The sequence below is a fragment of the Aquarana catesbeiana genome, linkage group LG03 (assembly GCF_042186555.1).
Source record: "Aquarana catesbeiana isolate 2022-GZ linkage group LG03, ASM4218655v1, whole genome shotgun sequence".
In the NCBI taxonomy this organism is placed as follows: domain Eukaryota; kingdom Metazoa; phylum Chordata; class Amphibia; order Anura; family Ranidae; genus Aquarana; species Aquarana catesbeiana.
In genome coordinates this window covers 113,033,247-113,050,499 of record NC_133326.1, presented here as the reverse complement: position 1 = coordinate 113,050,499, position 17,253 = coordinate 113,033,247, and the positions used below count along the sequence as shown (strand labels likewise).

General features: G+C 42.2%; 1 protein-coding gene across 1 annotated transcript in view; it reads right to left on the bottom strand.

The window, feature by feature from the left end:
- CSK (C-terminal Src kinase) overlaps positions 1–17,253 on the bottom strand; it is a 229,378-nt gene that overhangs the window by 84,253 nt on the left and 127,872 nt on the right. The window contains exons 3-4 of the mRNA XM_073619012.1: positions 11,625–11,738; positions 173–285 (exon numbers count right to left, since the gene is read on the bottom strand). Coding sequence (XP_073475113.1) covers positions 173–285; positions 11,625–11,738 — 227 coding nt within the window. The remainder of the gene's footprint in view (positions 1–172; positions 286–11,624; positions 11,739–17,253) is intronic.

Here is a 17,253-nt window from a genome sequence, read left to right as displayed (position 1 = left end):
AGTCTTGCTACAACGTTGTCTATATGAAGTTCTAAGCCGTGTCTCAGAACTATAGCAGGCTAAGCAGGTGAATGCACAGACATTTCCTGACCAATACAAGGCAGCATGCAAATATGAAGTATAAAATGGTAGGTTAAAAGTGGTTAACAAGGAGTGTCTTTTTGGTACTCACGGCATTAGGCTGAGCTTGGTCCCAGCTTTAACACCTTCTCTTTTCTGAACATAATTGGCTGGTATGAATCCAACACGCCCCACTTTATTTTTTGCTTTGTACCAATTTGGATCCTGTAAAAAATAAAGATATTTTTTAAATGTGTAGCTTCTCAATAAACACAACTGTGCTAAAGAAACTGTACAAAGTTTTTGCAATTGACCATTTTACCTAAAATTACACTTGTAGTCTTAATCAAAAACACTATCATAGAGCTAACTAAAATAACTTGGTGACATGAATACCACACTTTCTCAGACAGCACAAGACACAATTTGTACAATGTTGCAGCAAACACCAAATTATTGTTTTGGTGAATAAATTCGTAATTAAAAAAGCACATTAGATTTCAAAACAGATTTCTACACTCTCTAAGCAAAGGGAGTCTGACTGATATGTTAGACCAGGATTAAACTTTAATGGAGAGAATAAAATTCTCCTTTCAAAATTCCCTTAAAGAGGAGGTCCACCCTCCCAGCAAAAAGCTTAAATTCAGCAGCTACACATACTGCAGCTGCTGACTTTTAATATTAGGACACTTACCTGTCCTGGAATCCAGCGATGTCGGCACTGCAGTTGATATTTCCATCGACTCTAGGGTGCTGCCGCCGCCGCCATACGTATTAAGGGGACCCGGCAGTGAAGTACATTAGCAAACAAAACACAACGACTCCTGCGCACAGGTGGATCACCATATAAAAGATGCGTCAACACAGGCCTTGCTGCCCTCAGGGATGGGGAATCCTAGTGCAAACCGAAATAAAAGAAAAACAAGGGCGCACCAGCCTTATGCATTAACTTTTTAAAAAAATATTTTAATATAAGAAGATAAAATGAAACGACTTACAAGCAGTAGATGGAGGAGGCACAGCATATAGTGTACCGACAGCTAGCATGCAGCTTAGGATGAGCGATGCCTTCCAATAGTCGCGGAGAGACGCACAAACATCACAATCAGCTATCACAATCAGCTTACGCGTTTCGAAGGGAACAGCACAGCTCTGATGAAGGGACGTTCCCTTCGAAACGCGTAAGCTGATTGTGATAGCTGATTGTGATGTTTGTGCGTCTCTCCGCGACTATTGGAAGGCATCGCTCATCCTAAGCTGCATGCTAGCTGTCGGTACACTATATGCTGTGCCTCCTCCATCTACTGCTTGTGAGTCGTTTCATTTTATCTTCTTATATTAAAATATTTTTTAAAAAAGTTAATGCACAAGGCTGGTGCGCCCTTGTTTTTCTTTTATTTCGACCCGGCAGTGAAGCCTTGCGGTTATACAGCCGGTTCCCTACTGCACATGTGCAAAGCACGCTGCACTTTCTGAACAGCCCGGCATCAGGGGAAGGAGGGCCGAACTTCCGAGTGATCGCGCTGTGATCTCCCGGAAGTGGGGACAGAGTCAGATAAGCAGAGCTTCCACTTTTGGGTGGAACTCCGCTTTAAACCCTCATAATTTAAACAAATTAGGACCCGCCTTCCCTACCAATCTCCTTTACAGGATATCATTTTTTGCCAAGACTACAGGAAACTTAAAGAGGAAGTAAACTCTCCCACTCTGATGCTTCTTTTCATTTAGTCAATTATAATAAGTAATTATCAAACTATAGCCACTGTAATCCAGCCCCAATTCGCATATTAGTTGGTGTTTAAAGAAACTTTAAAAAACATTTCCAGGGGGTAAGGGAGCGCCATCTTAAGTATTGTTTTCTGAGTGCACAGTAGAGTGCATTTCCGCCCTTACATTGAGCACTTCCTGTACTGTTAACCAAGCCTCCTTCTCAATCTAACGTTTCTATGGCAACCCTGCTTCCCTGCTCATAGCTGACTTTTTTTTTCATAGTATTTACTTGTGCCAATTAGCTAGTGTTTGCCTATGTCAGTCTTATCAGCTTCAGCTGATAAGACTGCAGTAATGCTGTCAGATGCCTAGGTTTACACTCCATGTGATGTCACATGGTCACATGGGGTGTAGTAGGAAGCTCTCAGTGATTATGCAGTCTTGTGAGATTTCAGTGTTGTGCCGTAGGAAGTCTTGATAATAGACAGACAGGCACACAGAGTGTGCCGTAAATCAGGTGAGATATGGGCAAGCTCCAGTGAAGTCATTCTAAAGAACAAAAAGGATTACAACAATACTAAGCAAGTAAGGAAATATTTACAAGCAGTGTTCATTAGGGTTTTTTATGCTGATTTATATGGGATAAAGTTGTGGGGGAGAGTTTAAAACCACTTTAAAAATTATCCCTGGGCACAGTTGCACTTGCGGTGCCATTAAACGTCAATAGCTCCCCAAACATGGCCAGCAAGCGCCAGTTAAAACCACATCAAGCTTAACACTCAAAAAAGGTGCAGGAACTTCTTTCAAATGAATGGGCTGCCCCATGTGTATTGCACGAAAACTCACGTGTCCAGAAATGGCAGGTTGTGACTCAAGTCCTACACACGCAAGCACAGCCTTTCCCGGAGTTGGGCTTTAATTATACATGGAAAAAAAATCTTGAAGTCTAATAATGTATCACAAATATGTATGTTTCAGTTTTTAAGTTAAAGTCATGTAAAAACAAAGTACATGGGCATTGTTGACATTTTTTCCAACATATTTGAACAGGCAAACTTATACTGATGAAGGCGATATACTTGAATAAAAAAAAACAAGATTGTTTTTCTAAATAAAAAGATATAATGGCACACTTTACTCACATGGCCTCAGAACCTCCTTTTATTGGCCCATTTTAACAGAAATTACTTCTTGTAATTTTAAAAAACTGCCCACTACTCTGACCATTCCTCCATGCACAATTACTTTCAAGAGGTTTCTTGCTTCCTTGCATGAATTGCCTGTTATAATTCCTCCCACAATATTTCAATAGAATTCAAATCAGGGCTTCGACTAAGTCGGTCAGTAACCCTCTATTTTAGTTTTTAAGCCAAGTGGATTTGCTAGTGTTCTGTAACCACTTGAGCTCTGGAAGGTTTCACCCCCTTCATGATCAGAGCATTTTTCTTCTATTCAGCACTGTGCTACTTTAACTGGCAATTGCTCGGTCATGCTACACTGTACATATATGAAAATGCTATACTTTCACACATACAGAGCTTTCTTTTGGTGGTATTGGATCGCCACTTTTTTAAAAAAAATTTTTGCGATATAAATGAAAAAAAAAAAAGAACATTTTGGGGGGGGGGGACGCAATATTTTTACTGTGTTATAAAACTTAAAAAAAAAAAAAAAAAAAAAAAAAAAAAAAAAGCTTCATAATGTCTTCATGAATTTCGGCCAAAGTGTATTCTGCTACATATCTTTGGTAAAAAAAAAATCCCAATAAGTGTATATTAACTGGTTTGTGCGAAAGTTATAGCATCTACAAACTATGGTGTATATATACACTGGAATTTACACAGCTATGACACTATACTAGTAATAGCGGTGATCAAAAACTTATAGTGGGACTGATAGTGTGGCAGCAATCTGGCGCTTGCAGATGTTGGCTAGGAGGGACACTGATACTATACACTGTTACTGTACTAATGACACCCCCTGGGAAGGGGTTAACATCTAGGGGCAATCAAAGGGTTATCTGTGCACACCTAACCATGTGTAATGTGTGCTGCTTTTACTTAATTATCTGTCTGTTTTCTTCTCCCAGCAAAAAAGCCAGATTTCTGTTCACAATACACAGAGTTCTGTTTTTGTAAACACATAACTCTGTGCGTGATTTGCCACAGCCAATCAGCTGACTTCAGACAAAATCGGCTGCCAAACTTGTGTTATGTCCAAACCTGGAAGAAAAGCCGTAGTGTACCAGTATGTCGCCCTGGCCTACAGCCGCTACCCGCAGTACAACTACTGTAGGTGGGCGGCAAGCTGTTAACTCATCATCAAGTTCAGTATTGCATTTCTGGTTCAGTTTTACCTTTTGGATAGATGGCCTCACATTCCCATCAAGCACACTTTGATACGATGCAGAATTCATAGCCGACTCGATGACTGCAAGCTGCCTAGGTCCTGAAGCAGAAAGGCAATCCCAAACTATAATATTTCTAGCATCATGCTTCACAGTTGGTGTGTTCTTCCCCTAAAATACCATCTTCAGTTTGTGGCAAACTGTTATTGTAGCCAAACAACTTTATCTTGGATTCATCGGTCCACAGCACATTAATCCAGAAGACCTGGTCTTTGCCAATATCTTCAACAGCAAACTGTAGTCTTTTATTAACTACTTAACCACTGTGCCATAGCCAAATGATGGCTATAGCGCGGCTCGAAAACTCTGGGAGGGCATACTATGACGTCCTCCCAGAATCTAGCTTTCGTGTGTCCCCTTAGGCACACACCTGGGAATATCCGTGACGGCCGGGTCCAGAGGACCCAGCTCATCACGAATGACGGTAAAGGGCCAGCGATACTGGCCCTTTACCACGTGATCGCTCCGTCAAATGACGGAGCGATCACTTGTAAACAAACCGGCGCATGCCCAGCTTAGCTCTTCCCCTCTCTGTACTGATCGGTACAGTGTGAGAGGAGAGGGGAGAGATCGGTTGCAGCAGCGCTGTGGGCTGGATCTGTAGTGCCCACAGCGCTGAACTGTGACAATTCCAGCACTCATCCAGCCATACTCATTCATGCTCAGTCATCCCCATCCATAGTCATGCTCAGTCATCCCCAGCCATCCGGATTCATGCTCAGTCATCCCCTTCCATACTCAGCCACCCTCATTCACCCCCACCCACGGCTCATCCATCCCCCATCTCATTTATGCCTCATTCAAGCCACATCAGTTCTCATCTATGCCACTACAGTGCCTCACAAAAGTGTAATAGGTAGTCAAATTAGATTTAAAATCTATGCCCCTAGAACAACTGATGGTGCTCCCTGCATGTTGGGCCTCTGTAAGTGGCCAGGCTGTGGAAAAGTCTCACACGTGGTATCGCCATACTCAGAATTAGTAGGAGAATCTATTTTGGGGTGTAATGTTGTTATGTACATGCTATGTGTTAGAAATCTTGTATAAATTGACAACTTTGTGCAAAAAAAAAAAAATTTCGTTTTCTTTCCGCATTTTCCAAAAACTTGTGGAAAAAAAAAAATGACACGTTCAAAAGACTCATTATGCCTCATAGATTATACATTGGGGTGTTTTCTTTCCAAAATAGGGTACTTTTTTGGGCGTTTCCATTGTTGGAAACATTGTCCAAGAAATTAAATGTGTATTTTATGTCCCTATAACACCTGATGGTGCTCCCCTGTATGTGGCCACTCTGTATAAAAGTCTCACACATGTGGTATCGCCATACTCAGGAGGAGTAGAATGTGTTTTGGGGTGCAATTTGTGGTATGCATATTCTGTGTGTGAGAAATAACCTGTTAATATGACAATTTTGTGAAAAAAAAAGAAAGAAAATCTTCAGTTTGCAAAGAAAATTCCCCAGGCCCTTCCCGCCAGCTCCGCCTAGCCCACTCTCACCACTCCACCACGCCGTCACAGCCTCAGGAACGCTAATCCCAGCCCTCCACCTTCCAGAGCAGTCCCATCGGACACAGCGCGGCTCCAGCCAGCGCCGCTCACCCCCCAGCCTCCATCGGCAGGCCCGTGCGCTCCATCCTACCGGGCCCAACTCACCATCCACGGACGGGACCACAAGCATCAGGACAACCCGCGGCTCGGACCTAGCCCGTCAGCCATCTTGGTCCACCCAGAGCTCATCCCTGGACTGCCACGCCAGCAGGTTAGTACCGGGACCCGATCCCTCCCGACCCTCCCAGGCCTGCACTGGCCTACCTCCAGGTAGGACCCACCAACCCATGGACCCCCCTCTGTTCACGGTCCCGAACCCCCCCGTGGCACCACCGAAGCCTCTGTCCAATCACCCCGCTTCTCTAGTCGCTAGACTCGGGGGACAGACCACGGCTGCGGCATAGCTCCGGCCAGCCAGCCCCTCCTATGCCTGTCCAGCGGGCCCCCGTGCCCTCTTCACCTGGAACACCCCCTCCTATACTGGACCTCACTGCAGGGGCACAGGTTAACACTGGAGACCAGGATATCCACGGCTCTGGCCTGACCAGCGTCCTTCATAGATCCTCCAAGACGCAGCACCAGTCTAATCAGTTAGTAGCGGCCATCCCCCCTACCCATCTGCACCCCCCTCCCCTCCTAGTCTTCCTCCGGACCTTCCTGTACAGGTAAGCCCACCGGGTACCCTAGCAGTGGATCCAGGGTCCTCAAGTCCGATCGCCCCTCGGGGGGTCAGGAAGGAATTTTTTCCTCTGCTGTAGCTATTGGCCAGCTCAGCTAGGGGTTTTCCGCCTTCCTCTGGATCAACATAGATTGCCTCTTCATTACAGAAAGCTAGCTAACATCCGACTGCAACACCATCCTAACTGAATTGGTGCCTGAGAACTACAGCATCCTAACCAAGCATAGAATAGGGAAAATAAAGGAGGAGGCCTAGCAGTGATCTTCAAATCGCACCTTGTGTTCACCAAACCAACTTTACAGAACTCAGTGCCTTTCATGGAGACACTCTCCCTGCGTCTTCAAACAACACCCCAAGACACCATTCACATACTACTATGCTACAGACCACCAGGACCAAAGACCAATCTCCTTACACCACTCACTGAATTCATTTCAATGCACACCCTGAAAACCAAAAACTTTCTGGTACTTGGGGACTTTAACCTCTGGGCAAACTCTACCCAAGACCCTATCGCGACCGCCTGCATTAACCAACTGGAAGAACTAGGTCTTCAACAGCTGATAAATGCTCCCACGCACGGTTCAGGACACACTCTAGACCTCATCTTCAAACAGAATATGGACATCAACATATTTGACACACCACTACCATGGACGGGCCACCAAGCTATCAAGTTTAAAATCACCACCAACACCACCCTCCAAAAACAGAAACATGCAACAACACATTGGAACAGATCTCAGAAGAAACTACACTCTGAACTCTTCAAAACCACATTATCAAACAAAATACCATTGTTAAACTTAAACCTCTCAACGGAACAAACACTCAACTCCCTAAACAAGGCACTACTACAAACAGCAGACTTTTTAGCGCCAAAACGCAGAACACTCATCCGCATAAAAAACTCGAGATGGTTTAATGGCACTCTCCCCCTACTCAAGCAAGAATGTAGAAGAGCTGAAAGAGCATGGAGAAGAAATCCTACCAAGGAAAACCATACAAACTACAAAATACTCACCGAGAAATACCACAAAGCAATCTTCAAAGCCAAAAAAGAACATTTCTCGAACACCATCTCAACTGCCTAAAACCGGCCATGGGAACTTTTCAAAATAGTCGCCCAGTCAGTCAATGAACCCAACCTGCTTAGAGCCCCCAGCAAATGATACTCAAGAATTCTGCAATGAGTTATCAAATTTCTTCATCGACAAAATCGACAACATTCGGAAATCAATTCAACAGAAAAAAACAACCCACCTCACTCAACCAAAGCAAGAAGAGGATATCGACACGAACATCACACAACCACCAGATTTCTCTTTGACCCCAATCCCCACTGACACGACTAGAAACATTATGAGAAGCCTTCGAAACAGCACATCACCAAATTACATAATTCCCAAAAAACTCCTGAACGAGTGTTCCGACATCTTGGCCCCTACTATAACACACCTCATAAATCATTCGTTCAAAGAAGGGATTGTGCCAACCACCCTCAAGCAAGGTATCGTCAAACCCCTACTAAAGAAACCCAATCTCGACCCTAAGGACCCTAACTACCGCAGACCGATAACAAGCCTCAACACCATCTCCAAGATTATGGAGAAAGCGGTAGTACAACAGCTACAACGCCACCTGGACACACACCAACTCCTGGACCCTTTGCAATCAGGCTTCTGCCCAGGTCATGGCACAGAAACAGCACTTCTCAAAATATGAGACGATGCCCTTGAAGCAGCAGACGACGGAGAATCATGTCTCCTGGTACTATTAGACCTCAGTGCAGCATTTGATACAGTGGACCACAATACTCTACTTGTCCGCCTCACAGAAGTAGCAGGAGTCACAGATTCTGGTCTAAAATGGTTTGCATCCTTCTTAGAGAATCGCTCTCAGACAGTGAAACTAGGAGCATTCACCTCTGAAACCCGCACAATCTCCAGTGAAGTCCCTCAGGGTTCACCCTTGTCACCAGTGCTATTCAACATCTACATCCACCCACTCCTCAAAATCATCAAAAAAAAAAAAATCGGACCTCTGCTTCCACTCATACGCTGATGACACCAAACTGTACTTTCGCATCACCGGACAAAAAGACCATCAGCAATTAGAGAAATGCCTCACTTTGATAGATGACTGGATGACCATTAGCTCCCTCAAACTCAACGGTTCAAAAACAGAACTTCTTCTCCTACACGCTAACCAAAATTCCAAAACCAAGACTCCGTGGACACCTCCCACCATCTTGGGACAAACCATCTCTCCAAGCACCAAAACCAAAAACCTTGGAGTTATCTTTGATTCAGAAATGACAATGGATGCACAAATAGGATCAGTAGTTAGCGGATCTCACCATCTCCTCCGCCTGCTATGTAGACTCATCCCCTTCATCCCAGATGAGGACAAAGCAGCAGTAGTTGGAACAATCATCAATTCCCGACTCGAGTACGCAAACTCGCTCTACACAGGATTACCCCAATATCAGCTTGCGCGCCTACAGGTCATCCAAAACGCGGCGGCAAGACTGTTAACAGGAAAAAAACCCTGGGAGTTCATTTCCCCACCCCTAAGGAACCTACATTGGCTAACCGTAAAGAATCGGATCACTTTCAAGACCCTCTGCCTCACCCACAAACGCTCCTCAATACCTCCAAGAGAAAATAAAACACTACACACCCAATCTTCGATCATCTAACCAAAACCTCCTCCCCATTCCCAAATACCGCTACAAAGCAAAGGGAGAACGAAGATTCGCAGTCCAAGGACCTCGGCTATGGAACGCTCTTCCGACCCACATCCGCATGGAAGAAAACCATCTGGCCTTCAGGAAAAAACTCAAGACCTTCCTCTTCTAGAAGCTGACAACACTAAACGCATTTAGCGTCTTGAGGCGATTCAGTTCGCATTTGCAGCGCTTTACAAATCATTCATTCAACTTCAAAAAAACTCATCATGCCTCTTACTAAATACCTTGGAATGTCTACTTTTTAAAAATGGGTAATTTGAAGGGTATTTGTACTGTCCTGGCTTGTTAGGGTCTCAAAATGACGTCAGTACATCAGGTGTGATCAATTTTCAGTGATTTGCATCATAGCTTGTAGACTAACTTTCACAAAGACCAAATAATATACACTGATTTGGGTTATTTTTACTAAAGATATGTAGCAGTATAAATTTTGGCCAAAATTTATGAAGAAAAAATTACTAATTTGCTAAATTTTATAACAGAAACTTACAAAAATGCATTTGTTTTTACAGAATTTTCGGTCTTTTTTCATTTATAGTGCAAAGAAAAAAAAAAAAACCTATCCGTGATTAAATACCACCAAAAGAAAGCTCTATTTGTGTGAAAAAAGGACAAAAATTTCATATGGGTACAGTGTTGCATGACTAATTGTCATTCAAAATGTGAGCGTGCAAAAAACTTAAAATTGGTCTTGTTAGAAAGGGGTTTTAATTGCCCAGTGGGTAAGTGGTTAATGTTCTTTTTGGACAACATCTCCCAAGCAGTTTAAAACCAAGCAATCATTTTCTGATTGCCGATGCATGCATTTTGACACAAAGTATAGAAAATGTTACCTGCAAATCTTGTGAATACATTTCGGGGTTGCTGGAGACTTCTTTTAGCATCAAACTGTCAGCTCTTGGACTGATTTCTTTTAATCAGCCAGCACTGGATAAATTATCAGTTGCTTGAAATCTATGCCCCCTGTATATCAGTTTCTTTACTTAACTGATTTTAAATCCTTGCCGGACTCATTGGGCATCCACAACCTTCCTTCTGAGGGGGCCTTCAAGAGCTCTTTAAAACTTGGCATGAGGCACCACACAGGTCAATAGGAAAGAACACCAGACCCTATATTTCCAAAAATTAAATAAGACCGTCTGCATACTCTATGTAGTTCTATTCATTGGCACCTAATCTGCAACCAGATTCTAATTTCATGGATTTGAAGTGGTGACAAACGTGGGAGTAAACTTATTTTTTTCAGATGACTCATCTGTCATTATTTGAATTAAAAGATCTAAGATAATGAGAATAAAATACACCATGTCAATTGTATGTGCAGTTTGTTCAAGTATATGACCTTTATCTGTAGGTACTGTATGAGTGTATTGGCTTTGCCTGTTCAAATGTATTTTAAAAAAAGTCATACACCAAATCCAAGGAGGACTGGCAACAAACCTGGTCCACAATCTTCTTATGCTCTATAAACAACTTCTGATAAATAAGGTTGTCTCTTTGTAGTACATGGTTGCATACAGATAATTGTCATACCTTCATCCCTCCCTTACTTGCTTGCTTCAGGGGCTGCAACGAAGCAGGTGGTGCACTGCATATCAGGTGTCCAATGTTACAGCAGTATTAAACCCAAAAGAAAACATTAAATTGCAGTTTACCAAGTCATAGATGTGAGGGCTGTATTCAGTTCCTTTTTTAGGCTATCTACCTACTATATTCATCTGGTGATCCAGCCAGCCAGTTTTTCACAAGCTCTCCAGCAGAATGCATCAGTTTACATGGATGAGACAAACCACTTAACACGGGCAGGGGTGATTAAAAATTAAAATGATCAGCATTTATTTATTCATGCAAAGCCTTTATCCCAAAACACTGTTTGCTGTAACTGATAACAGTATAAAGTGTGAGCTGGACTTGGCTTAAATTTGTTAGTGTATCTAAACCAGATTAACAATGCTGCTGTCTGATGTGCCTCCTATGCTCATTCCTCCAGAGTTGTGTCTCACTAATACAGGAGGTGTATTACTGGGCTGATCACCAAAAGAAAGCATAGGGAAAAGGGCAAAAAATAGAAAACGAATGCGGGCAACACATCTAATGGTCGTTAAACTGCAATATAATACATTTTTGGTTTTGGAATTAATACTGCTTTGAGCATATTCTGGTTTAAAGTGCTCAAACGCCTACATCCTTTTTTCAATTGCCCTTTCCCTACAGACCCTTGGTTTGCGCTTAATTGGTGCCATTTTATTGAAATAATCATCTACAAACTTTCAAGCAAGCATGAAAATCTGCTCAACTGTCACAAAGACTACTCCTGTGCATGAGCTAATCCCTACTATATAGCTAGCCATGTCTGAAATAGTTGTGCTGCTATTGAAAATCTCTTGGGAATACAGTTGTCCTAGGTTTAGCACTATCCAGTAAGGCTTAGTGTCCTTTTGTTCCATCTTTTTACATCTATTCACCTTGGTCACAGCAACAATGGTCAAGAACTCTCCTTTAGTAAATGGAAGATCTTGGTCCGTTTTCCCATCAAAGTCGTAGTTAGCGACACATTCTGTACCAGGTGGCCAGGGTGTCTGTTATGCATAAGAGAGTACAACAGAAAAAAACATTATAAACATTATGAAATATTGCAAGCACCTAGAGATACAAAAAAAGCATTTCTTGCTGTAAATCCCAAACATGCGAGAGCAAAAGACAGTGGGGACACCATTAGAGGAATTGTCTTTACTTGAGACACAAAATGAAATGACTGAAAATCACAACAAAGTGAAAGGAAACCTCCACTCAAGTTAATGCAAGAACATATGTCTACATTGGAAGATTTCCCTTCACTTCCTGTGCCAGTGATAATAGTTAAATAGTGGATCGGCGTGGAAGTTCTCCTATCCCTCTTCCCCCCTGCAGTCATCTGGGACACGTCACAGGTCCCAGAAGACTGCGGGACCATTCACAATGCACATCGCATCTTGTGCATGTGCAGTGGGCACCCAGCAGTGAAGCCACCAGTTGTCACGGCTGGGTGCCCACAGTTAAGATGCCGGCGCCAGGAACCCAAACGCTAGTGAAGAACTAGCCCAGGTGATGACGACACTGGATCGTGGGAAAAGCGAGTGACTATTAAAAGTCAGCAGGTACAGTTTTTGAAACTGCTGAATTGTATTTTTTACTCAGAAGACCGGAGCTTCTCTAAGTTTATGATGGTGATGCACTTTATCTATGAGAATCACATGAAAATTGCTTTTTTTTTTTTCTCTTCATGTAACCTTAAAAAGGTATAGTGCAACATTATTTCACTTGAAACCATATATCTTGTTTCGTGATAATTTGGTGTGTATCGTTTCTTTGATTTTGAATATTATTTGTAAATGCTATGTTTATGCGCTGAGTGCAGAGTTTCTCGCTTTTCAGTTTTAAATGTAAAATGGTTACCGAAGATCATTCAGTGCCTATCTCAAGAGGAAATTTAGATTAAAAAAAAAAATGAAGGGTAGCAGGGATGTTAAAGGGCAAACACACAATTATAAAAAGAAACAACTTTATAATTAAGTTAAAAAACACATAGAAAACTCAGGCTCATAATTAAGATGTGAACAATAACCAAATGATCAAACAGTCAGTTGTCCATATGATATAATGCAAAACCCCTTAATATAGCATAGACAAGGGAATTGGTTATGGTCCAGATAGTATAGTCGAAACACATTTCGAGACTGAGGCTTTACTTCAGGGACAGTCCTGGAACCTTGGCATTCAAAAGTGGACACTGATCAATACCCAGTACAGATATCAATATGAAACATTCTGTTCATCACTTACAACACTCAGGAGTATAGTGAAGGATCACATGTAAAGGATAGAGCCTATGAGTTTTCTATGTCTGTTAATTTGGTGCTTTTCCCCAAATGCATGCTTGGCCTTCCACAAAGGCCTTTTTGTCCTTACAATTTTTGATTCCTTAGAAGCGATAATTTGTTAAATGTTTCTAATCTGTCTCTAAATTGTTTATCCAAGCCTGCAAACACACAGGTTTTATCCTTACACAGTGGCAGCTGGTGAAACTAACCCCAATCCACAACCAACCCCCCCCCCCCAATGGACGGGAATGTGGCGGTCGCCGCAAGCAGCCTCAGGCTCCAATCATGTGCTTCAAAAAATAAAAAAAAATAAAAAACACAACAAAACCCCATTGGAATCCATGCATCCGGCACCCTGTATGTAGGCTAGGGGCCGGATGCATGGATTAGGAGGGTGGCGCCCCATATGGACGGGCCACCACTGTCCTTACATGTGATCCTTGACCATACTCCTAAGAGTTGTAAGTGACGAACAGGTTTCATATTGATATCTGTATCATTAACTGGTATTGAGGAGTGTCCATTTTTGAATGCCAAGGTTCCTGGGATGACCCTGAAGAAGAGCCGAAGTCTCAAAATGCGTTTAGACATTGGAACTACACTATCTAGACCATAACCAATTCCCCAGCCTATGCCATTTTAAAGTGACGCTAAAAATACACTGTTTACTTTACATGGTCCCTTCTATTTCTATAAATGGATGATGACACCAATTATTTTAATTAAGAAAAAAACATCTAAGAACCTTCTTCCTCATCGATATACAGCTGTCACGTGACCTAGATTTCCCCCAGCCTGTGTGCAGGGAAACATAAGCAGGAGGAGCTTCTAGTCCTCTTCTGCTGGTCACATGTTCAAAAAAAAAAAAAGCCCTTAGGATACAGAGTAAAAATAAATTATATCAAATTGTCATACAAATATATATTGAAATCAAATCTATTTTTTTGGCATTATGATGGTGTGGGTGGATTTCTTCCAGTCACAGGCTTGTGTCACGTTCCCCCAGACTGTGTCTTAGAATAAGAAGGAGTCGGTTTCTCCATGAATCTACATGTAATGTGGAAATGTGTTTAGCTGGTTAGTGGGTATAGAGGAGGAGGGAGGGGCTGGGCTGTCATTTACCGCTGTGTATACATCCACATGTGCGACTATATAGCCACATGGGCTGCTCAGATGTAAAAGGGAGGGAATGCTCAGCATAGAAACTCACTGAAAACTGAGCATGTGCAGAGCTGCCAACACTGCTCTGCAAAATTCCTAGCTGAAATGGGGACAAGGTATGGGGAAATAAAGAAAAGCAGGGTCAACCAGTTTTTTTGTAGAATACAGAAAAGCAATCTCAAAGCGACAGTGAGTATGAACAGCATGTAATACACCATTTGATAGCTTTTTATGATGCGGGTTTAGTGACATTTTATGGGGTTCTACATTACATCATACTGGCTCTATTTGTGTTTATTTGTCTGTGTTTTCTGTGTGTTTTTAGCGTAATACATGTTTAATAAAGTAGTTAATTTTTAAATAATCATTTGTGTGTGTTTTTGCCCTTTTATATGCCTGCCATTCTACAATTTTTGATCCACTTTTCAGTTTTGTACACTCAAGCTTTAACATACAGAAGTGAAAACCTTAGAAATCCAAACTAAACATGTATGTAAAACATTACATAAAAGGTGGTTAATTTCAGCGAAAGCCGCATTCCAAAATGTTCAAAAGATTGCAATCTCAGCTTTTCCTTTTCATATCAAACTTCATCCCACCCTTCCTGCTTCTTTACTGGTCACAGAGGCTGTCTATTACATTAGAGGAGCAATAACCAGGTGAGAACCTAGTTCAGCGATTTAGGTGTCTATATCCCCAGAAATACTGATGTGGATTGTAAAGCCAGCAACCTCTGCTAATGCGTTTTCAGCTCATATTTAGTTTGAATTATCCAAGTTTTGCATCATAATTGTCTAATGCACCTTACAGAGGCAGTGTAGAGCACCAGAGCACACATTTCATTGAACAGAGAAATTAGCTGGAAGCAAGAGAAACCTTGAGCCGAGCTTATGATTAACTCCTCTAAAGGCCATAGTGTGTTTTTGAGATATATATCTATATATATATATATATATATATATCTCCATCTATCTATCTACACACACTATATATATATATATATATTTCCTGTTTTTACATATTTAGATTATTGACAATACTATACAGGATTAGTGGTCATCTGCAGAACATATGATCAAACCTGTGTAAAAGGAATGTATAGTCCAACAGAACAGCCAACGCTAAATCTTTTCAGTGTGTGTTATGTAGGGGGGCGCCGGTGTCTTGCCGAGAAAGTTCCCTCGGCGGATAAGGACCCCCCCCCCCTGTACTGCGCAGTACGAACTACTATGAGCCGCCGGAGATAGCCGAAGCTCAAAATCTTAAATCAGTTGTACGCGGCGCCTGCGCCCTAGGTCCAGGTTCCTTCCCCACCATCCAAGTGGACCTAGAGGGGGAACAAAAAAGAACCGAGCGAAGCGAGGCTGTGCCCGAAGCGTGGCGAGCGAAGCAAGCCCGCGAGGGGCCCTCTTACAGGCGCCGTGTACAGCTGATTTTCACCTATTCACCTTCGGCTATTTCTGCCGGATCCTATTGCGTTGGCGCAGCGCCTGCGCAGTAGAGGGGGGTCCTTATCCGCCGACCGGAACTTTCTCGGCAGAACACCGGGCATGTGCAGATAAGGGAAGCCTGGCCAGAAGAAGGCAGGGATTATTGCTAGCCATACACTATTCGAATATCAGCCGGTTCAGCAGGAACTGGCCGAGATTCTAACCATTAATGGGCAGGCTGAATGTACAAATTTATCGCTAGCAGCTGCTAGCGATAAATCACAAGAGAACCTGGCAGAATGGTGGTACCCAAGTTTATTGCTCTATCAACTTGGTACAGTCAGCCTACCCATTAAGTGTTTCGAATCTTGGCCGGTCCCTGCTGAACTGTCCGAGATATGAATGGTCTATGGTCAGCCTAAGATAGAAGTCCGATTGATTTCAATTTGCTCCCTCTAGTAGCAAATCACCAAATTTCAATAGTTAAACCATAAACAGACAAATAAGCGCGTAAAGTAGCACATAAAAAGCCTGTGTGCTTGCATTTAAGAACAGTTTGAGAAACTTCTGAGGTCATGCACAAGAAGCACATTTGATCTGTAGGCAGCTTATCATTTAATACACATAATTATATAGCACCAACAATTTAAGCCAAACTTTACATACTGTATATTCCTATCAGTCTCTGACCTCATGGACCTTGGTTATCTAAGGTCCCTTATCTCACATGCATATACAGGTGTATCTCAAAAAATTAGAATATCAAAAAGTATATTTATTTCAGTAAATTAAAAAAGAAACTCATATATATATATATATATATATATATATATATATATATATATATATATATATATATGGCTTAATTACACACGGAGTGATATATTTCAAGCATTTTTCTGTTAATTTTGACGATTATGTCTTACAGCTAGTGAAAAGCCAAAATTCAGTTTCTCAGAAAATTAGATTACATAAGACAAATAAAAAAAAAGTTTTTTTATTACAGAAATGTTGGCTTACTGAAAAGCATGCATGTCCATGTACAGTATAGTATGCACTCAATACTTGGTCGAGGTTCTTTTGGCATTACTGCATCAATGTGGCGTGGCATGGAGACGATCAGCCTGTGGCACTGCTGATGTGCTCTGGAAGCCCAGGTTGCTTTGATAGAGGCCTTCAGCTCGTCTGCATTGTTGGGTCTGGTGTCTCTCATCTTCCTTTTGGACAATAGCCCACAGATTCTCTATGGGATTTAGGTCAGGGAAGTCTGCTGGCCAATCAAGCAAAGTGATACCATCATCATTAAACCAGGTATTTTTACTTTTGGCAGTGTGGGCAGGTGCCAAGTCCAGCTGGAAAAAGAAATCAGCATCTCCATAAAGTTGGTCAGCAGAGGGAAGCATGAAGTGCTTTAGAATTTCCTGGTAGCAGGCTGCGCTGATTTTGGACTTGATAAAACCCAGTGGACCCAACGAAAGAAATGCCCTTCACATGGTCCAAGAGCTCATCACTCCCATATTTAGAGAATCACCTAACCTTCCCGAGCAAGTCATTTATAAAAGCGAACTATGCCGTACTCCAAGAAAAGCTTATGCGCATATCCAAAGACATGAGTAATTTCACTGTCTCCTGGGCTGTTAGAA